This window comes from Convolutriloba macropyga, chromosome 3, assembly GCF_964194025.1.
Source record: "Convolutriloba macropyga chromosome 3, txConMacr16.3, whole genome shotgun sequence".
NCBI lineage: Eukaryota > Metazoa > Xenacoelomorpha > Acoela > Convolutidae > Convolutriloba > Convolutriloba macropyga.
This window is the reverse complement of record NC_134470.1, coordinates 2,332,595-2,355,963: the sequence shown is the minus strand read 5'-3', so window position 1 is coordinate 2,355,963 and position 23,369 is coordinate 2,332,595. Positions and strand designations below refer to the sequence as shown.

At 35.7% G+C, this 23,369-nt stretch overlaps 1 protein-coding gene and 1 non-coding gene across 3 annotated transcripts in view; one reads left to right on the top strand and one right to left on the bottom strand.

The window, feature by feature from the left end:
* LOC142335865 (huntingtin-interacting protein 1-like) overlaps positions 1 to 23,369 on the bottom strand; it is a 107,271-nt gene that overhangs the window by 28,457 nt on the left and 55,445 nt on the right. The window contains exons 14-19 of one of the 2 annotated variants that reach the window (XM_075384195.1): positions 16,367 to 16,483; positions 15,939 to 16,089; positions 15,176 to 15,262; positions 4,171 to 4,188; positions 2,540 to 2,710; positions 1,860 to 2,101 (exon numbers count right to left, since the gene is read on the bottom strand). In XM_075384195.1, coding sequence (XP_075240310.1) covers positions 1,860 to 2,101; positions 2,540 to 2,710; positions 4,171 to 4,188; positions 15,176 to 15,262; positions 15,939 to 16,089; positions 16,367 to 16,483 — 786 coding nt within the window. The remainder of the gene's footprint in view (positions 1 to 1,859; positions 2,102 to 2,539; positions 2,711 to 4,170; positions 4,189 to 15,175; positions 15,263 to 15,938; positions 16,090 to 16,366; positions 16,484 to 23,369) is intronic. The other variant, XM_075384196.1, reaches the window with a different exon arrangement.
* Trnan-guu (transfer RNA asparagine (anticodon GUU)) lies at positions 17,034 to 17,107 on the top strand. The gene has a single exon. It is a non-coding gene; the product is annotated as a tRNA-Asn (tRNA).

The window sequence follows — 23,369 nt, the reverse complement described above, 5'->3', positions numbered from 1 at the left end:
TGGCCTACCGATCTCATTATAACTATCACTATAATTGCAGTTTCTGTTAATGAAATCTCATACATGAATTGAAATATTTTAAGCTGCAAAAAAACCTTGCAAAAATAAAATATTGAAGGAGCTGAGAGGCTAACGACGACAAAAATAGTCCATTTATTCAATCAATGAGTATTTCAACCATCACAATATGAGTAGCCAGCCAAAGATGTTTCAAAAATGCACAGACGTGCCGGGATTCTAAACTGAAGATACACAAAATGTAAAGGCTAAGTTAACTTTCTAGGGCGCAACTAAACTGATGAATAGTGTAGTGAACAATTGATTTTCACCTCATTCTCCTGTTTCACATTCTAGAAAATCATATCAGTCCATGTTACAGTTAAGAGTTGATTTTTGCATCAAAAACACGATGACAATTATTGCTTGAACATTCGCTCGAAAGAAATTAAAATAGGATTACGGATTCAAAAGACGAAACAACTTTCCAGCAGATTGTGCAGTTTCAGTTAGATTCTAAAAAAACTTAATTCAGATTTTAAACTGAAAGCTACTAAGCTTAACACTGATGTCAGCTAGCATTCGCTCTAATGAACTTTGATAACCTAATGCGCTATGAGTTAATTACCGGGATTTATCATTTTATCGCGTTTTTTTTGGTTTTGCTCCTTTGACTTTAACCGTATTCACTACATTGCGTAACTCAATTGCGTGAAAGAATTTAAAACCCATGCAATTGAAGTGAGTGCGTGCAGTGAGTGAGTTAAGTCAGAGATCAAGCGTGAAAATCTTGACTTATTCAAAACCTGATCAAGAGGTAAAACCAATTTAAAAAGGGAGAGCGCCTAAATAATAGCCGTTGGGAGGCTGACGGCGGCTATTATTAATCGGCAAAAATCAGGAGGTCAAGCGTGAAAGTCTTTTGACAGCGAACGAATGTTCCAGAATAAATGCGCAGAAACGGTCAAGAGAAAGTTTTGCATTAAAAAAGACACATTTGTACAATAATTGCTTTAAACTCCGTTCTTGAGCAATTAAACAAATAAAACTACGAAAAGACTAAAATAACTGCAAATTTTGACTTGAAAAAATATGTACTCATGTTGCAACTATGAGAATGACGCAAAAATTTTATGATAGTGCTACAATTTTCGAAAAATGCAAACATAACCGACTAACGTCGGGCGAATTGCTCTCAAACGACTGAGTTGGTACGGTTTAGGGTGGCTAGCTTTTCTAGCAATAGCTTAATTGCCGGGGATGGAGAGTGGGGGGAGGGAGTGTGGGTGAAGGGGGAGGTCAAACTCTATGAACCTCCCTTCACACCATGAATTTATGTCTCCAAAACAGTTTAGTTTATTTGCATACTTAGAGTATAGTAAGAAGAGAGGCTCTAAGATTCCTTAATTCCCTCCTGGCGCTACCTGTTTATCCCATTTATGAGGACGAAAAGTCAAATGCGTTAGACCAAAAATTGGTCAAGCAAAAAATCGCATTAAAAAGACCGTAGACCTAATATAATTGCTACCTTTGTTTGAGAGCAATTAATTATTTGAAAGGCTATGAAACCTCGTATAGCACCAACGCGCAAATAAATTAGGTACAGCAACCGGGGAAAATTAAGAAAAAAGCACTCCAGCACTGCAAGAGATGCCAATGTTTGCACCGTACTATGTTCAATGACCTGCACCAAAAAATGCACCTTTTTAAGACGAATCATGAACAGTTGCATTTCGAAGTACAGCCCGACGAGCTTTGACGATTCATCAAATTGTACCGTGCTCTATATTGAAAAAATTTGCTTCTATGGATAATAAACGGTTCTGGGGGAAGCGAATAGATTCAATTTTCAATCTTGGTACCTGAGCAACATTTAGCAGCCTCATTAGGCACTCGGGAGAAAGCTCCTGTTGACTTCTCTCCGAATCACCACTGCCACTCTCATCTTCCTCCTCTCCGTTTGAAGACTGGTTGGGAACTAAGACTGTGGCCTGTTTCAACTGATCCACAGATAGAGACCCATCTGACGTGTGTCTGATTGTGTCAAGGAAGGAGACGAACATGTCTCTGCATTGACTTGAATAGAGACAGAGAGAATTGCGAACTAAAACACAACAATCATTGTCAACTGTATCCTCCCAGAATTCAATGCTGTTTTTACTCTGTAGTCTTGGAAACTTTTTGCCAGAATTAGACTTTTCATGATAAAGTGTCATGATCAGAATATGATGATAGTGAAAATACAGACTGAGAAATACTATGATTCAGCGCTGATTTACAATGTTACTATGGTAAAATGTCACATGTTAAAATTTTGATTCGAAGTCATTTCAAGTCCGAAAGTAAACAAGGTCGGCATCCAGTTCATCTGCCATCTCCAAACTCGCAACTTCAAACAACAAATCCGAATCTTTCCTATCATATGCCCCCGTTGTTGCAATTTTACGGTACCTTGGTGACCGAAGTGGTTACCGATACTGATTCTAGCCCAAATAAGCTATAATGGGAAGGATCCAATAATTGGTTGATAGCTTTAAAATACCTGATGAAGTGATGGGTAGGAATTGTAGAATGGATGCGACCACAATTCCGATGAGGTACAGACTGTCTCCAGTCCGCATTACGAAACAGATGACGTCACTGCTCTCATTTGAAGACATGGTCAACAACCTCCACGAGTCAATTACGCTTTGCACAAGGGTCACGAGGTCATCTGAACATCACATTTCATTTCACTATTACATATCAACCTATTTTTTATTAATAACCACTTCTGTGGCTCTTATGGAGTCAGGAAAACATTAGAACTTCTTATTACGTAACAAAAAATTTAAGCAGTTCAAAACGCACGTAAATTATGGAAGAAGAAATACTTAAACCGTTCATCGAGAGTTGAGATCTATTAAAATGTAAATTATTCGGTAGAAATTTAAAACCCATTAAGCTATTGTGGGCCGATCTTAATGGCTTAAACAAAATTTTTTCCTCTGTCAAGGATTTGAAAAATTGCAATTTCTCAGGTTTGAGCATCACTTATTAATGAATTTTGTTTTGCCGGCTTTTCTTCTCGAAATCGATCAAAAGTCAACTTGTCCATGACATCACTGTTCTTCCATATTAATTTCCATAGCATCACTGTAATTTACGCTCACTTGATCGGACCAAAATGAGAGTACAACTTATAGGTGCAACGAAAGTATTGTTAGCAAATTAGTTTGAGTCATCACCAGCATCAACGTTGAGATGTTATTAACTTGTTTCTAGTGCTTTATAGATCTCAGATATAAATTCAGTTTATCTTGTCCTTGTCCTTAATTCACACTTTCAATCCACTTTTCTGATCATCGTGAAACAGAAAACATCTTTCTTTTCTCACTGTAATACGAGGAACTGTACAATTGCATTTTTGAGTGTTAGTGAGGGCACACAGGAAAAAACTACGCGACAGATAGATATCAATGTAAGATTCTCTTGTTGGTCACCCGAATTAGAAGAAAACAGAATTGTTAAATCAGCTAAAATTGATAGATAGGGTTGATTACCAGCCCTCACTTGATTTGTATGTTTGAAATAATCTCGAGAAACAGCGCTTTCGAGTTCTACATTTTCATTTTTTACATTCAATTTTTGGCGCGACATTTTTAGTCAAAAGGTACTTTTAGTCGAACAAAAATTGTTGGTTTCCGCGTAAAAAATGAAAAAAAAGTATTGAGACACAATGACAGCAGCAGCAGCAGCCTCTTCGGTTTATTTATTATATTTATCATAATTTAAAAAAAAACAGCCGTCTAACGTCAGACGAATTGGTCTCAAACGCCTGGCGGGTGGGGTGGGGAGCGGAGGTATCAAGGGGGTAAAACGGCGACGGGGGGGGGGGGGGGGGAGCGACAGTGGCAAAAAAAGCAGTTCCAAACTTGACCTTTAAATCATACAATTAAACCTTCTCAACAGTTGTGGTGGAACGTATACTTATATAAACTTAAAAACTCCAATAGCAGTGAAGAGGACGGAAAAACGCAACTAACCATTCTCAGAAACAAAAGACGCGCCGTTAACATGAAGATACATAACATTTATCAGTTTCTCAGACCCTTGAGGTATAACAAGATTGTCAATGCCGGTTTGAATATCAGTCAACATTATATGAGCCGAGAAGTCAACCAATTTTACTACCTTTAAAGCAACTAAAAGCTGAAATGAAATAATGGATATTACCACACAGTTATTATCACCATCAAGACGTTATCAAACTCCGAGGCGAAGCCGAGTTGCCGAATAACTTCGAAATGGTGACAACAACCGTAGTGAACCAACTCTCGTTGCGATTACAACAGTTGCATAACTTTATCACACTGTTCCCATGATTCCATTACCAATTTATCATTATTTTATTGCCACTGTTCATGTAATAACAGTGGTAATAAAAGAGTGATTAACTCCAAATCTAAAGACCAAGCAGATTTCGTAATGAGTTTGAATAAATGAAAAAATTAATTGTTTAAAAATCAGCATATTACAACAGATTACTTACAATATTTAGATGACAATTCACAATTTAGTACTTTAAATGCGTTGCAATAGTACATCATTGATACCTATGGATCGTTCACAGGTGTATATGTGGGGAGGATAAATAATCTTAGAACTCATTCTTAGTGTTAATATTTCACCTGTAAGTTATGCAACTGTTGATTGCAACGAGAATTGATTGAATCAACTTGACCGCGATAAGATATTGCAGACATGGTAAAAGTGGCTGAAAGCTCACTGCATAAATTTCAGTTTTATTTTCAACAAAAAGATCCAATATGTTAATTAGGCTACTGCTTTTCGACATATCGAGTTATTAGTCTATAGGAGCCAGTACTGATTAAAGCACAATCCATGTATACCATAACAAAGAGGTAAAGGAATCAGTTTCCCGGAAAAAAATCCTATCGGGGGCGGTTCTATAATATAAATTGCTAAAAATAACTACAATATCTGCCGAAAACCCAAAATGTCTTCAAAATTACGCAGAATGACATACGTATCATGATATACATAACACACATGATATACGTATCATGTAGAATATAAACTTTGAAAAACATATCCGGCAGATTGCCGGAATAGCTGCGAACGAATAGACCTGCGTGCCATATAATAGAGATAGAAACAGATACAGATCTAAATTGAAAAAAAAATCGACGCCGCTCAAAAAACTAGGCTAAAAAATATTCAGCGATAAATCAATAAAGGTTGTTAAAATTCATTCCACAGAAGCCTCTTATTAGGGACCTTTACTGCACAAATGAGTTCCTTTGACCTTAAACAAATTCAAATTAAACTTAAGTTTTAAAGTGCAAAAGTCATTTTATTGAGTGAGGTAAGTCACGTATGATCAAAATCTAATCACGCAAATAACCTAAAACCTTTTGCTAATGCGAGTGAGAAATGACGTCACAAGCGCAAATGCCGTTAGTGAGAGGAAGAAGTCATTCAGAAAATTTGACTTTTTCAGCTTTGCTGTGTGAACAAATGTAAAACGAAAAAAGGGCGTCAGACGACGAAACAAAAAACATAGCAGGACAAGTCCTGAAATACAATCCAAGTAATTGAATGAAAAACAGACCTAATGAACCTGACCAGCAGATCAATTTAACAATCCCAGCCAACAAGACAAAATCTCAAAAGTTGAGAAACTGAAACAATCGAACAAACTAACCAAGAAAAAAACGATCATTGCTAAAACCCTTGCAGCTTTTAACTTGAAAACCATGTATGACTCATTCCAAAATACTCATTAACTCACGCAAAAAAGCCTTGAAAGAGATCAATCTGCAACTAAAAGTAGATAAACTGGAAAAATATGACAAATGCATCAAGAAACTGAAAATTTAAAGAAAATTTCCAAAAATAGGGCTATAAAAATGGTCAACATTTTTTTGACTCTGGAGTTCTGTTTTTAAAACCGTCTACAACATTTAAAAAGTTTCGTTGGCCAGTAAAAATAGTTAAACTCAGAGAATGACAAAAAATCGAAAAATTTGAAAACAATCGAAAATTTTAAATTGCAAGCTTTATTTCAAAATTCCCTACAATTGGAAAATTAAAAAAAGAAACTATTTTATTGCCCCTAGAAATTATGTAGTAACATACTAGCAAACCCTATAGGAGGTTCCCTGGCCACTGAATAAAAATTTCAAAAATTCAAAAAAATTGCAACTTTATCAAAAAATTGGTAAAAGATATTAAAATGTTGACTACCATTCCATGGCCAAAAAAATCTTCACTAAACTGTTAGCAAACCCTAGATGAGGCTTCTTGCCCCCTGGGGCTGGAAAACTTGAATAATGACAATAAATGTAATGAAAAAAAAACCAAATTTGATTTTAAAAAAATTGGTAAAATTCATGAAGTTAAAATGTTTAAAACCATTTCATTACCACTAGAAACTATGCAATAACCTCTTATTCAACCCCAGAGGAGCTTTTTTGACATCGGAGTCTAAGACAATTCAAAAAATGACAAAAATTTTCAAGCAATTTGAAAAAATTAGTATAAATTACAGTGTTGATGTTTGGAGTAGCAATAGATATAGCGCTTAAAGTGGCCGTAAAAAGCAATTACGTCTTGTAAAGGACCTTTATCAACTTTAACAAACCTCAATTTCAGACCCATCTAACAAAAAATCCAAAAAGTGACGAAAAAGTGCTAAACATTTCATTATTTTAGGCTCAAAAACTCCCAAAAATGACCTTTTAACCTTGAATTACGGCCTTCCCAGTAGCTTCACCACTCTGAGCACTTGAGGGACTACTAAACGCGGGCCTCTAATGAAACTTGATGCCCGCTGAGCTTTACCTGTTTATCCCGTTTTGAAAGCTCACAGTCATGAAAACAGGTGTGAAAACATCTTACAAAAAATAAAAAAAAGACAGAGCACCAATACAATCCAATTCTTGGATTGTAAAAAAAACCAAGAGCACCGCAATATAGCTTCGCTCAGCTTACAGCTTCGCAGCTATAAACAAAAACAGTAAGCAAAACCGAATTAAGCCAAAATTTTCAAGCCATTGACAAGACTGAATTTGTCATTTCCTTGTAGCTTGATTATTGTATCATAGTTTACAGATTCGGATGAGCAGTACTTTGGATGAACTAACTTTGAACAGATTTGGAACTCACTTAGACGCAATTTCGAGTAAATTTCGAGTCGTGGCCGGCCAATTGGCCGACATACAAATTAGCCGTCACTTAAGCAAATATAGCTACTCGAAAACCACAGTTCGTGATAATTACCCGCGCACTAATTGGGTAAAGTAGCGTCCCTTAGTGTTAAAACAAACAATAATTGGTTATAATTACTAACTAATTTGGCCATGCCTCAGCGGCCTGTGGGACTTGTTGATATGAATCTATCACAACCGAACAAATTATTACGGCCGAACATAATTAAGTCGAAGCTTCTAATAACACTACTTAAATTATAGTGTTCCGATTTCGGTCATTTTCACGTCGTCTTGATGAAATCTGTCGGCCAATTGGCGTGTCTTCTAATTTGTGTGTCGGCTAATACCCCTAGCCCCATTTCGAGTTACTAATTATAATGCAACCACTGGTAAATGAGCAAAATTATGTGACGTGACTAAGATTCTGAATTAGAGCAATTCCTCATGCAAAAAAGGAAACGACCAAATGACAGGAGGAGCATTAATCAATAAAAAGTCCAACCGTTTCGCCGACACGAAAATGAGAACAGCTCCCGATTAGTTCCATCTATCAGGCTCGCTTGAGGACACTTATAAAAAAAAAGAAATCAAAACTAGCCTGATGATCGGTTTTGTACCCCCCATATACAAGGTTCATAAGTACTAACCAACCGGTACCAGCTCTAATGGTACTGGTAGAACTGACATTGCCGTTCTCTAAGAGGACTACTCTAAGCAGAGTACAAAAAACAGAATTTTTTACGTTGCGTTGGTTAATTTATTAATGAGTACATTTCTCGTCTAATTGGACCCCGGAACTTTGTGGAGTAATATTGTTACCCTTCACCTGCTAGTAGATTGTAATAGGGCCTGCACTTACATCTGTAAACGTTTTGGTAAGATTTCTCATCAATCCAAATATGAAAGCTAATAGAAGCTTCAAATTTTAGAATTAAAAAATATTGAAATTTTGCATTTCCCTAACTTAACTTGTCAACAAAAGCTAATGATTTTATAAACAATCTGACTTCAAAAAGTTTAACATTTATGACAACAATCGTTTTTCACAAGTTCTTTTTGTTTTAGAATTGGTTTCTCTTCGATCTCTTCCGATTAAAATAAACTCTGCAATGAGTTCAGCCTTTTAGAAGCTTGATTTTCCTTTCCTTTTTTAAGTGGATTTAGCAGACAAGTTTTTAGAAACTAATTTCTTCAGAAGTTAAAGAAACGAGAAGTTACTCTATTTCACTTCAAGGTTTAGATGGTTCGAAGCACTCAAAGAAACACTATGCCCGTCCTAATTTCCACTCGCCAGGTGTACTGATCAATAAGACCTTCTACTTAATAATCAAAAGGAAAGGGGTCTCTTTGTTTCGTTGTAGCTAGCTTAAGCTGAGGCCCAGCAGCAGTTAATTGGGAAGAAAACAAGGTTTGAGGCAGAAAGACTCTCAACTCAGCAGCCGGGCTTTGTGGCGCAATAGCAAACATAGCTGGCAGATTGCCAGAAAATAGCCGCAATAGATTCGTAGATCGGCAGTCTAAAAAAAAACATTAAAAAAGACAGACCAAAAATAATCGTCTTTTCATTGAAGGCTGATCTATTATATTTTGATTAAAAATCTGTAAGTTATTGTTGCCTCTATTAGCTGATCTCAAATAACCTTCATTTAGAGTGACACACACCCATTTGACCTTATCTCTTTGAAGTAAAGTAATTAAAAGTCAATTTCAAAGTGAGGAAGTCATTTTTGAGAGTGAAAGTCAAGTGTGACCAAAAATTTAATCACGCGCACGAACACAAAAACTCGCTCCACTAAGAGCGAACAATGACGTCACACATGCAATTCAGTTAAAATTGCATGAACGACTGAACAAAAAGTAGCTGTAACGTCATATGGTCGTAACAAAAACCATGACGACGAAATAAAAAAACATAGCAGGACAAGTCCTGACGTACAATTCAGAGAATTTTCATTGAATAAACAGAAAACTAGACCTTGAATGGATTGAGAAAACCATTTAGAAAAAAATCCTATCCAAAAAAATGAAAAAACAATAAAAATCAAAGTGAAATTGCCGCATGTGAACAAAAAACAACTAGCGAGAAAGCGAATTTTTGTCCAAACACCGTTTTCTCACTCCACTTTAATTTTAGAGCGAAAAAAATTTCACGCCGCAAAACCACTCGCTTTTTCGCTCCACTTCCTGTTTCGGCGTGACCAAAATCACTACTCCAATTTGACTTCAAAAATCATGAAAATGTGTGAACAGATCTTAAAAAAAAAGACAGCGCCCCAATACAATCCAAATTCTTTGAATTCTAAAAAACCAAGAGAAGGCCAATAATAGCCACAGCTATCGCTAAGCGGCTATTAAAAAGATGGAAGGGGTGAGAAAATTTGGGCCAAAAATCTCAATTAATTTTAAAATGCGCCTCATGCCTGTAAAATTGGCTTACTTAGAAGCTTCATTAAATCGTAACACTAGAACTTAGTGAAGCTCTGAGATCTGATCAGACACTGGCCACAGGCTTCTGAAGTTAATCCAAACTTCTAGGTCGGAACTTTAATCACAAGAGAGCGAAAGAGTGTTCTAGAACGTTCAAAACTGTCCAGCAAAAAAAATCTGTGAACAGATCTTAAAAAGACAGCGCCCCAATACAATTCAAATTCTTTGAATTGTAAAAACCAAGAGAAGGCCAATAATAGCCCCAGCTATCGCTGTGCGGCTATTAAAAAGAGATGGAAGGAGTGAGAAAAAGTTGGGCCAAAAATCTCAATTAATTTTAAAATGCGCCTCATGCCTGTAAAATTGGCTTACTTAGAAGCTTCATTAAATCGTAACACTAGAACTTAGTGAAGCTCTGAGATCTGATCAGACGCTGGCCACAGGCTTCTGAAGTTAATCCAAACTTCTAGATCGGAACTTAAATCACAAGAGAGCGAAAGAATGTTCTAGAACGTTCAAAACTGTCCAGCAAAAAAAATCTGAGAAACAGATCTTAAAAAAGACAGCGCCCCAATAGAATTCAAATTCTTGGAATTGTAAAAAACCAAGAGAAGGCCAATAATAGCCCCAGCGAAAGATTGTTCTAGAACGTTCAAAACTGTCCAGCAAAAAAATCTGCATAAATAATAGGACACATGCACCATAAATTATTGATTAAAATAACATAACCGCCTGTTATCCTGTTTCCGAGGACAAAAAGTTATATGGTCAGACGAAAAAAAAGGATGCTAAGGCTTTTAGTGAAACCAAAAATAAAGAAATTTGATGCTCAGACGGAAAAATGGTAGATCGAAAAATCGAGAAAACAGGCAGGACTAATGTCATTGCCATCAAATTCGTTTGAAAGCCATTAAAAATCGAAAAAATCAAAAATATACCTCAGAAAAATTACAATACTCGTATTCAAATATAACCGCCATTAAAGTCACTGACCGCCTTTGGGCTTGAAACTGTTAGAAAAACAAAGAGAAAAATTGACGACAGTAATATTTTTTCTTAAGTATTAAAGTATTTTTAAGTATTAAAATATGTTCTAATTTCTTCTGCAATTTCTTTAGATAAGATAAATATGGTGAACTCTCCCGTTAAATTGAAACACAATAGGCTTAACGCTAACGCCTGTCAACATTCTACTCTAAGGAAATTTCATAAATCAACGCACGAAAAAAAAGTTAACAGCCTAGTATTCTTTTAAGTGTCAAAAAATGTTATTATTTGGTCCACAGTTTCATTAGATTCAAAAACAAATTGGGAGTTCAGGTTCTATATGGCAGACAATAAGCTGAATACTAATACCGATTAGCAGCATACTTTAAGGAACTTTGATAAATTATTGCACTAAGTCCTCTAAATATTAATTCTTAGTGCCCCGGGCTTTATTGGTTTCTTTCCTGTTTCCTTCAAATTTCTCCATTTCGCCTTCAGACTTTGAACAATAAAGTTGCTCAAGCAATTTTGAATTCAATTCCGCTGAAACAGAGAGTGAGGTATGTGAGAAGTCAAACGTAAAAAGTGGTGACTTATGTAAAACGAAAAAAGGTAAAGCGATTTTGAAAAAACATTGCAGGACAAAACCTCGACAAAATTCAAACATTTTTTATTGACCTGAAAAACAGTTCAAAGAATTAACTGAAAAACGTAAAAGTACTGTACCTGACAAGCAGATCAATTGCACAATGCCAGCCAAAAAACAATAGCACAAATTGAGAAATTAAAATAACCAAGCAAACTTAAAGAAAACAACCATTGCTAAAACTCTTGAAGCATTTACCTTCGAGGCCAAATTGGATCAGTTCAAATATACCCAGTAACCCACAAACAATCACTAAAAGTGGTTTACAAGCCAAAAAAGTTTATTGGCAAAAATCGAGAAACACGATAAATAATTGAAAGGAAAATCGCAAAATTCGAAAAAAAAAATTCTGAAGTCCGCAATATTAACCGGTGTAAAAACAGTTTTTTGTCTTCAAAATCTGTCAAATAACTTATCTGCAAGACTTAAAACCTTTCAAGGGCCTGTAAAGATCGATTAACTTAGAAAATGACAAAAAATACAAAAAAATTGTAAACAAATGCAAATACTAATTAAATGTTGCCAAAATTTGTTCTATTAATTTCTTCAGAAACATTTCGCCGTCCCAGATGCTATCCAGTAATCCATCTTCAAACTTCAAAAAGTTTCACTGGTTCTAAAAACGCTAAAATAGGAACAAGAAAACAGTTTTGTGAAGATTTCGAACTTGATCAAAAAATGCAGAAACTTACATTAAGATGTTGAAACCAATCCAAAACAGTGAACAAAAAGTGGCTGTGACGTCATATGGTCATAACAAAAATCATGACGACGAAATAAAAAAAAACCAAGAGAAGGCCAATAATAGCCCCAGCTATCGCTGTGCGGCTATTAAAAAACTTTGAAAAACTGCCAAAAAAATTGTGTCATTGAAATGTTAAAACCGTTCCATTGCAGCAAGAAACTATGCGGTAACGTATTACCAAAACCCTAGAAGTTTCCCTGGCCCTTATCACTAAAAAAACTGAAAAAATGCCATTTTTCGAATAAAAAACAAAAATCGGTATCATTGCTTGAGGTTATTTCTGAAGTACCAACCATATAGCTTAGAGAATTGTCAAAAAACGTATTTGTATCTTAAAAATAACACAATCAACGTTGAATAATGTCAATTCAAGACCATCGAAATAATGAAGACCCAAAACAAAAAAAATGCACCAGCTTGAGCTCAAAAACTCGTAAAAATCCCAAAAATAAACATAGACAAAAAAAATCCGGAAATAACACGAAGGAATTTTAAAAAGCTCAATTAGAGAACAAGTATCTACTTAAACTAGTACTTACCTAATTTAAAAAAAATTTGACGTAAAATTATCGTAAAAGGTTTTCGAAAAGAAACTGAACTGCAAAAAAAGTAACATAGCCTGCAGATTGCCAAAAAATTCGAACATTTTTTTATTGACCTGAAAAACAGTTCAAAGAATTAACTGAAAAACGTAAAAGTACTGTACCTGACAAGCAGATCAATTGCACAATGCCAGCCAAAAAACAATAGCACAAATTGAGAAATTAAAATAACCAAGCAAACTTAAAGAAAACAACCATTGCTAAAACTCTTGAAGCATTTACCTTCGAGGCCAAATTGGATCAGTTCAAATATACCCAGTAACCCACAAACAATCACTAAAAGTGGTTTACAAGCCAAAAAAGTTTATTGGCAAAAATCGAGAAACACGATAAATAATTGAAAGGAAAATCGCAAAATTCGAAAAAAAAATTCTGAAGTCCGCAATATTAACCGGTGGAAAAACAGTTTTTTGTCTTCAAAATCTGTCAAATAACTTATCTGCAAGACTTAAAACCTTTCAAGGGCCTGTAAAGATCGATTAACTTAGAAAATGACAAAAAATACAAAAAAAATTGTAAACAAATGCAAATACTAATTAAATGTTGCCAAAATTTGTTCTATTAATTTCTTCAGAAACATTTCGCCGTCCCAGATGCTATCCAGTAATCCATCTTCAAACTTCAAAAAGTTTCACTGGTTCTAAAAACGCTAAAATAGGAACAAGAAAACAGTTTTGTGAAGATTTCGAACTTGATCAAAAAATGCAGAAACTTACATTAAGATGTTGAAACCAATCCAAAACAGTGAACAAAAAGTGGCTGTGACGTCATATGGTCGTAACAAAAATCATGACGACGAAATAAAAAAAAAACCAAGAGAAGGCCAATAATAGCCCCAGCTATCGCTGTGCGGCTATTAAAAAACTTTGAAAAACTGCCAAAAAAATTGTGTCATTGAAATGTTAAAACCGTTCCATTGCAGCAAGAAACTATGCGGTAACGTATTACCAAAACCCTAGAGGTTTCCCTGGCCCTTATGACTAAAACATAACACAATCAACGTTGAATAATGTCAATTCAAGACCATCGAAATAATGAAGACCCAAAACAAAAAAAAATGCACCAGCTTGAGCTCAAAAACTCGTAAAAATCCCAAAAATAAACATAGACAAAAAAAATCCGGAAATAACACGAAGGAATTTTAAAAAGCTCAATTAGAGAACAAGTATCTACTTAAACTAGTACTTACCTAATTTAAAAAAAATTTGACGTAAAATTATCGTAAAAGGTTTTCGAAAAGAAACTGAACTGCAAAAAAAGTAACATAGCCTGCAGATTGCCAAAAAATAGCCGCCATTGACATCACTGACCGCCTTTGGGATTGAAACTGTTCGAAAAAAAATTGACGGCAGTCTAATATTTTTTCTAAGTGATAAAAAGTGTTCCAATTTCTTTGCCGTTTCATGCGATTAGATATTGGAAGGTAGAGATCTTGAATTCTCCTGTTAAATTGGAGAAAACTAGGCTTAATACTAACGCTTGTTAGCAGCATACTCTAGGGAACTTTCAAAACTTAACTACGGAAAAAAGTTGACGACAGCGTAGTATTCTTTTAAGTGTCGAAAAATGTCATAATTTGGTCCGCAATTTTGTTAGATTCAACAAAATTTGGGGAGTTCAACTTCTATATGAGAGGACATTAATCTGAATACTAATATCAATTAGCAGAATACTCTAAGGAACTCTGATAAATTAATGCACCAAGTCTCAATACATTAATTCTAAGTGCTCGGGCTTCAATGGTTTATCCCGTGACTCTCACGTTCTTCAGTAAGTTGCTGAATTAATTTTGAATGCCAATCATTTGAAACGAAGAGTGACGTAAGTCGAACGCGAAAAGTGGTGACTTAAGTAAAACAAAAAAAGGTTAAGCGAACTTAAAAAAAGGGAGCGCCTAAATAATAGCCGTTGAAATGCTGACGACAGCCATTCAAAAAAGTAACGATTTTTTGGGTCTTTCCCATTATAGCCCCCATGAAAATAAAGCCCCCTGAATATGGTATATTTACCATGATGGGGGGGGGGCTATAGGTTATCTGACCACTAAGCTGGGGGGATATAATGGAAAAGACCCGATTTTTTTATATGACAAGGGCACATAAAACTAACCAGAAAAAACATATAAACAAGAAAGAGTAATCAAATTCTTGTAAAACAATAGGGAAGTCATAATAGGCTCAAAAAATGTGTCCAAGGTTTTTAAAAAAAAAACAAAAATTAGCAAAAAAAACATTAGGAAAATTTTTTTTGCCATATTTCTCAACAAAAAACAAAAGAACTGTGCTCACTTGGTATCTAAAAACTCCGTAAGGAAAAGGCGTCTTTTCAAATCCGACTAATCCAACGAAAAATGGCTAAAATTCGCCTGAAAGCAAAACCGCTGAAAAGGCTCGTTTACAGAAAATTTTTTACACCTCTCTATCTCTTTCGAAAAAAGCGGTATGATCAAAAATCTACTCTCTCTTCGCCAAATGAAATATGGCAAATCAACTCATGCATTTTCTTCCTTCTAACAGTAAACTTCCGAGAATCAATTTGTGGCCAGATGAAAACAAACCTGATTTTTCTATTTGTATTGAGAAGGTAGGATTTTCCACATCCAACGCAGTCGACACAGATGTCTGAATTGCACCAAGCAGTGACTCTAAACATTGCAACTTTTTCATGTCCTTCATTTAGTTTCACACTAATCTCAATACGACTATTTCAATAGAAACAAAATTCTCTTTTCAGCACATAACTGCATGGGTGGCCCGCATACCAATTGCATTTTGAGAAGCTGGGGAACGTGCCATAAAAAGAAGAACATTGTTAATTTCCTCTGATACACATAAGAATAAAATGCAAATGGTAAAAGAGGCAATGTAAAATTAAGAATATAACATTATGTAAAATTATAAAATCATTAAATTACTTGACTAAAAATTTGACCCTACATTAGTAAAAAAATGGCCTAAAATGTGAGCATAAAATGTTCTCACAATTTTATATGTACATCATGAAGATTAAAAATAAAAAATTAAAATCTAATGCTCTCAATTTCATCTTTCATATGAGCTACTTTTGGGTCCTTCAAAAATACTTTCCAAAAATATTCTTTCAGTTCTTTTTTAAGGAAGCTTAAAAAAAGGAAGCCATTGGCCCAATAAGGTTCTACCAGAGTCAAATTTAGAAAGAGAATGTATTTGTACAAGTGATTTTTGAAGATGCTGCTGAATGACTGCTGGGAACAATTTATTATCGCGATTATTTCAGGTGATGTCAGATGATCACTAAGCGTCGAAAGAACTCCAGAAAAACACCCACAAACAAACACTCACCACTGAGTCTGTGGGATATTTGAAGCTGTGTATTGAGGTATGCGAGTTTGGTGTGAGTCTCGTTCAACTGGTTTGAGGTCTGATTGATGATAGAGTTGTGCTCACTTGACTGTGCCTCCATCTCTGCAATCTGTCTGTTCAGCTGACTCACCTGAATAACACAACACAACTCACATTCATCGATAAACAAATTTTGGATCTTTTCCGATTGTGCCCCCCCCCCCAGTACGTTATACACCCCCTCGCCCAGTAGCAGAGCACGTGCCATTACTGGGTAAATCATTATGTAAAAGTATGGGGTGGGGGTGTGAGTAGCCGTCCACCCAAGACAAATGGTCAGACGAAAAATTGACCACGCGAATAATTACAGAATATGTTTGCTACAAACGACGTTTGAGAGCAATTAAAAGTGTTAACTTGATAATTACCTCCACTCTCATCCTGTCATTCTCCTCCTGCTGGGCCTGTTGTTTCTCTATAGTGTCCGTAAGAGTTATCATGTTGCTCTCTGAGGCCGCATTCAGCTGTTTCTGAAGCTCACCCTTCTGCAAACGGAAAAATATTATTCTAACTTTTAATATAATTATAAAGCAGCACCCCACCCACAATATCAAGAGCAAAGATCAACCCCAGACCAAGGGGTGTTGCATTGCATCATCAAAGAGTTGCTCTGCATTAACAATCTGTTGTTGCGCAATCGCCTAGCGTGTTCATTTGGAACCCGAAAGATTGGTGGATGGAGCCCACACATAATCGTGCTTTTAATAATGTTAATAATTGGATATTTTCCGTTTGTGCCCCCCAGTACGTTATGCTCCCCCCAGTTACAGAGCACCTGCCATTACATACTAGGGGTGTGCAAATAATATGCACCCACTAAGCTGGGGGGGGGGGCACAAACGGAAAAGATCCTGTTAATTATTTAAAACGTATTGAAATTCGTATAACGCGACAGCCTTACGCCAGCGAATACAAAAAGCAAAACAAATACAAAAAATCTTCAGTTACATTTAGAAACATTTTTCAGCAATTCCTTTAATTTGATGAATTATTAACCTCAATTTGAACTCCTTCAAACATTCAAGAATGTAATCAGCTCTTGTGGAGCAATCGGCTAGCGCGTTCGGCTGTTAACCGAAAGGTTGGTGGTTCGAGCCCACCCAGGAGCGCGTGTCTTTATTGCATGTATTATACAAAAAGTTCTGCTTATTTCATAAATTTTTATAATCAATCACTTTCACCAGAGCCATTGCAAAGCAAGAACGAAGTACGACTGAGAATTTTTTCAAAAAACCTATTTACTAACTATATTATAACTGCATTGTATCCTTTGATCGGCTGGTTATGAAAGTAATTTATTGTCATTTCGGAAGAAATTATGAACTTAAGTTTCAGGTTACTCAAATACTTAAACATACGACATCAGCGAGCGCATTCGGCTTTATACCGAAAGGGTTGCGGTTCGAACCTGCCTAGGACAATAAAAATGCGTTGCTTTCGGTGTTTTCTTTGTCGAAAAATGGAAGCAAAAGGTTTTGCCTATTGGAACATCAATGCCTCCTTTCGGTTCAAAGTAAGTTTAAAAATAAGGACAGATTTTTTTAAAGAAAATCTGATTAGGCCTAATGGACCCTTAATTGCGGGGGAGAGAACTTTACTATTGATTTTTTTTCAGTCAGTTTTGGCCCATATTATATTTTTCGTAAAGACTGGTGAATGGTATCATTAGAAAGCCCGTCGAACGTAAAACATTTTAAAACCAGGTTTAAAATTTTGAAGTCGTTTTGTTTCGAGGCATTATCGAGGTTGAAAATTGTCGTCAACAATTGACATTTGAGGTGCTTTTTTCATTTTAAGCGTCATTTATGTTTAATCTGAGATATATTTCTCAAATTAGGAAATACGATTAGATTTAGAACAATAACGTGATTTTTAAATGGCACCTAACGAAAGCAAGAAAAGTATTGGTCACATTTGTGGATTTCTAAAATCAGAAGGATTCGGATTGCATTGAGGCGCTGCCTAATCCTTTTATACTTGTTTTTTTTGAATAAGTCGATAAGTAAGATTTCAAATCAAAGTTTAATAAGTGCCGGATCTAAAACACTCAAATGGTGCCCACTGGACATAGCTCCTGTTTTTATGACTTCGGTACTGTTTTCATGAACTTTTATTACCTTTAATCAATTCTTGAGTTTTGCTTGAACTTGTTCTTTTGTAGTCGTCTTCCGACTTAGGCTCATTTATCACAGATTCAATTGGTTTCTGAAAGAGCAATACGTGTGCCTATCTTATCCCTTCAGTTGTTAAATAGTTTCATATTGGTTATGCTCTAAACAATGACAAGACAGTCAAACCCTTGCAAGTGCAGTGTGTGTAAACGGAACATCAAAGACAATGATAAATCGGCAATATCATGCGAGAAGTATGAGCTTTGGTTCCATGGTCCATGTGTATCTCTATCAGTTGACGATGTGGACTGGCTTGGAGCAAGGAAAAACTGCAAATGGATTTGTGATACCTGTGATAGTGATCAGCTCTTCCCATCCGAAGCTAAGTTGACAAAGACCTTAGATGAGAATAAAATTGCTGACAAAGTTGCTGTTGCTGAGCTAGCATTGCCTAATCATATCAAGGACAATTTCGAAAAAGTTTTCAACGAGACTTTGCCATCTTTTCGTGATGCTGTTCTAACGAATAAGAAAATTAAGGCGCACAAAACGGCTAATGAGCCAATGCAGTTTCTGATTAACGGTCTGCCCGAAAATGCAAATTCTTATAACAAACTTATAGAGTCTGACACGAAGCTTCTTGACGAGGTTATCACTTTTATGGGTCTAAAATTAGACTGAAATATTGTGCAAGCAAGACGCCTTGGAAAGTTCAGAAACCCTGCTAACAATGAAAGACGCCTTTATAGACCAATTATGATTTCAACAGTCCACATTTCATGGAAAATTGTTTTGCACGCAGCCATTATCTAAACGATTTTCGCATTCCAGTGTATATCAAAAAGTTTTTGACGCAATCCGATCGAGAATTGGAAAAGAAGATTCTGTCAAAGAGATTTCAGATGATCGGTGAAGGCAAAAGTAAAAAGGATTTTCGAATCAGAAATTTATAACTTTTCTACCAGGGAAACCTGGTGAACTTGAATGAATCGGTAAATTGACTAACAACGAATGCTAATTGTCTACTTGTAAATTGCCAATCTATCAATTGTCTTGAAAAACGTTTAAAATTGCTGAAAGTAGTGCAGGTGGAAAAAATTAGCTTTATACTCCTTCCAGAAACTTGGCTCGATAACCAGATCACAGATTCTGAAATATTTCCTGGTGGATCACACACTGTTATTTCACGCTTAGACAGAAAAAAGGTAGTTATGGCGGAGTTTTAATAGCAGCATCGTCTGCTATGTCCCATCTAGTATTTGATTTATCAGAAGACAGTTACCCCTTTTCAGCTGCTTGTGCAGTTGTCCAAATAGAAAAAGCTGTGTTCTTTATTGTAGTGTACAGACCGCCACCGTCTTCGAAATTCTTCTTTAGCAGTCATATTTTGATGGAATCGACTTCATTTTATATCAACAATTTTAATACATTCTGCCTTAAACGTGGTTTGAATTCGAATTTCAAGCTCTATGTTGTAGGTGATTTTAACATGCCCAAGATAGCTTGGGCATGTCTCTCCTCGTCTAGTTCTTCAGATAATGTTTTATTGGATTTTTTCACGGACTTAGGTCTAAATCAAACAGTTAATGAGGCTACGCACATTCGTGGGAACTGCCTAGATCTCATTTTCACTTCTCTAGAGTCAATTCCATTCCATCTCCCAAAAGAGCCTTTCTCAGATCACTTTCCAATAACTTTCCAAGTTCCACTCATCAATAATTACAGAAGTATACGCATCTCTACTTACTCGAAATCATCTTTCAGTATTCAAGCGTTTAATGAAGAGCTTTTTTCGCTGTACGAACTTCTAACTTTCCAAATTAAAATCTCTGATTTCTTTTCATTATGGTACTATGAGCTGAAAAAAGCGTTCTCGGTTTCGATAGCTAAGAAACGCCGAAAGCGTGTATCAGCTCCGTTCTTCTACTCTTCGCAAACCATGCATTTGTTAAATAAAAGCGAGACGATCAAGAGAAGGCTGAAAAAAGATTGGACACTATCGGACTCATTGAAAATGAGGGAAAGTCAGAAAGAGCTTTCAGAGTCAATTGAACTTGACACGAGTCTTCTTATTGAGAAATGTAATTTGACGAGCAGGAAAGACTGTTTCAAGCTACTCAGGACTCTCAAAGAGACTAGCGCTTTTCCGCCTGTGATGAATTACGACGGTGTCAGTTTTTCAACTGACGATAAAAAGGCAAATGCATTCAATGATTTTTTCAGCTCTGTCTATAGTTGTAAAATTCACGAAAATGTTCCAACAGCTTTAGATTCGAGTATTAAATTACAAGATGTTACGTTTGGAGTTCTGGAAATTGAAAAAATATTGAGCAAATGTGATGACAGTTCTTCCATGGGCTCAGATCAAATACCATCTTTCTTGCTTCGTGATGGCTGTCAAGTTTTAGCCCCAGCAGTTATGGCATTATTTCAAGTTATTCAAAAGTCCTCGCATTGGCCTAAGGAATGGAAAACCTCATATATCACACCACTACACAAAAATGGTTCAACAAGTGACGTTAAAAAACTATCGTCCGATCAGCTTGCTTCCAAAGCTTTCTATTGTTTTTGAAAAAATGTTGTTCAATTTTTTGTATCCACTAGTTAGGCCGCTAGTCACAAACGCTCAGCACGGTTTTATGAAGAGACGCAGCACAATTACCCAACTTATTTCATATTTTGATGTTCTTTACAACAATCTTGACAAAAATTTTCCTTGTGCTAGCGTCTATTTTGATATCAAAAAGGCTTTTGATTCCGTCCAGCATCATAAATTACTAACAAAACTGGCAGCATTTGGGTTTGACGACGCATTTCTTCATCTTTTTTCGGATTATCTCGAAGATCGACACCAAATTGTCCGCATAGGATCTTGTTTTTCTAGGCCCTCCGCTGTAACATCTGGTGTCCCACAAGGAAGTGTCCTTGGACCACTTCTGTTTATCTTGTACATGAACGATCTTGTTGACCATGTGCAAAACAAAACTCCCATGTTTACTTATATGCCGACGACCTAAAGCCGCTATGCGTTGATTGTTTCGAAGGTCTGCAATGTTGACATCAATGGTATTTATGAATGGTCACGCAAAAATCAACTTGAATTTCATCCAGAAAAGTGTAAAGCGATGAACTTTAAATGCAGCCAGTCTCCCTTATTTCTAGGAGAAGCAGAAATTCTTTTCACTAGAGAGATTATGGATTTGGGAATGCTAGTTACTGAAGACCTCTGTTGGACAATACACGTTAAGACGAAACTTGCGAAATGTAATAAAATTTTTAATTTTTTGAAAAGAAGCATACCGTTTCAAGTTTCTATTCTCCACAAGAAAACGTTGTACCAACCGATGATTTTATCTGTGCTACTTTACTGCTCCCAAGCTTGGTGTGTTACAACTGGTATTTTGAAAGTATTAGAAAAGTTTCAGCGCAAAGTGTTGCGCTGGGTTATTAGGTCTGAGGATTACAACGAGACACTTTCAAAACTAAATTTGTATCAAATTTGCTATCAAATTAGGCGAGCTGACCTTATTCTACTATGGAAAACTTGGCATGGAACAATGGAGAGTGACTTAAAGCTACATGTCAATAGTACGACACTCAGCTCCCGAGGATCAGTCAAAACCTTTTTTGAACAACCGTTGAACAAAAAAATCAAAACTGACAACTGTTTTCTTAGTCGAACTATCCACTGCGCCAATTACTTAATTTCTATCAACGTCATTGACTTTAGGTCATCTTTCAATATTTTTTGTAAGAATTTAGAAAATTTTCTCATAGCCAAAACACTTTCTTTTAATTACTATCGGCCATGTACATATTTTCTTAAATGTCGCTGTGTGGACTGCCAGATCTTAATTTGCTACTGTGCTTTGTTAATTTGTACTGTCATGTCTTTCTTTTACTATGTATTCCTCTTGTTGGAATTTAAGTCTTTTACTACTACTACTACTACTACTACTACTACTACTACTACTACTACTACTACTACTACTACTACTACTACCAAATGGCTCTTGTGACTTTCTTAATATCATTAATGTCCAGTGAATTTTCATTTTTGCCTCTTTCAATTTTCATTCTGTCAATTTGCAGCTCAGTCTCATTAATGGCAGCTACAATTCATAAAATTTTTCATAAAATTTTTTAATTAATTATCCGAGTGTTTATTTGGAGTATTGCTAAGCCATCACAACAACGACAGGTCTTATTTTAGTTGAAAGGCGGCCGAAACAAAGACAGAATCGTAAGTGAACGAATTATGGTTTTCATGTCCTCATTATTGTTTTTCATTTGGAATTTTTGTTTTTGCCCAAACTTCTAGAACCTCTTGTAGTGATATGACGTAGCACTTTTTGGGAGGAATTATATGCTCAATTAATTTTTCAGTTAAAATCGGCTAATCATTATATTCGCCGTAAAGAACTGTAGATTGTATTAGAACCCGTCGAGAGTAGAAGAAATTAATAAAGTCTCAATAAATACTCAATTATGGTGGATATTTGACATTCGAATTACTTTTATTCACTTTTAACTGCAGTTTTGCCAAATTAGCTATAACACAAAGGTATGGAACAATTAACTGTTTTTAAATGATAACCAGCAATATCATATCTAGCGTTGTTCTAATTGTGGATTTTCACAACCAAAAGGTTTCCGATTGTATTCGGGTGCTCTTTTTTCAAAATTGTTTCACTCCTTTGATTTTTAAGTCATTAACACACCAGTCAGTTTTCATATGATAGTGGGTGATGAAATGACAGATCCCATAACCATTTCAATGAGGCCTAATGAAGATAGCTCCTGGTTTTTATTGCTTCAAGACTGTTTTAGTAAACTTTTGAACTCTGAGTTTTGATCTCATTTATTGTTCTTTTGTCGTCTTATGGCCTAGTCTCAATATTTAAAAACACAAGTGGCTTAGTGAAGCGCACCTATCAATTGTTTTCATTTGATATCTAATGTCTCTTATGACTTCGAATGTATTTAGTTTCAAAATCGTACAGAGAATTTTTGAACATCACCACTTTTTCAATTTTATTTCGGTCAACTTTCAGCTCAGACTCATTAATGTTGGGTCCTATCCTCTTTCTTGTAAAGCAGTTGGTCTGCTTGGCGCTTCTATGTTTATAATGATTTAATAATTTGACACGAAATTTCATTAGAAAATAATCACAACAACGACCGCTCCTACTGAAGGTAAAAGAGATTTAAAATGCAAAATATTTTCAGAAAAAAACCATTTAATGTCTTCACCGTTTTC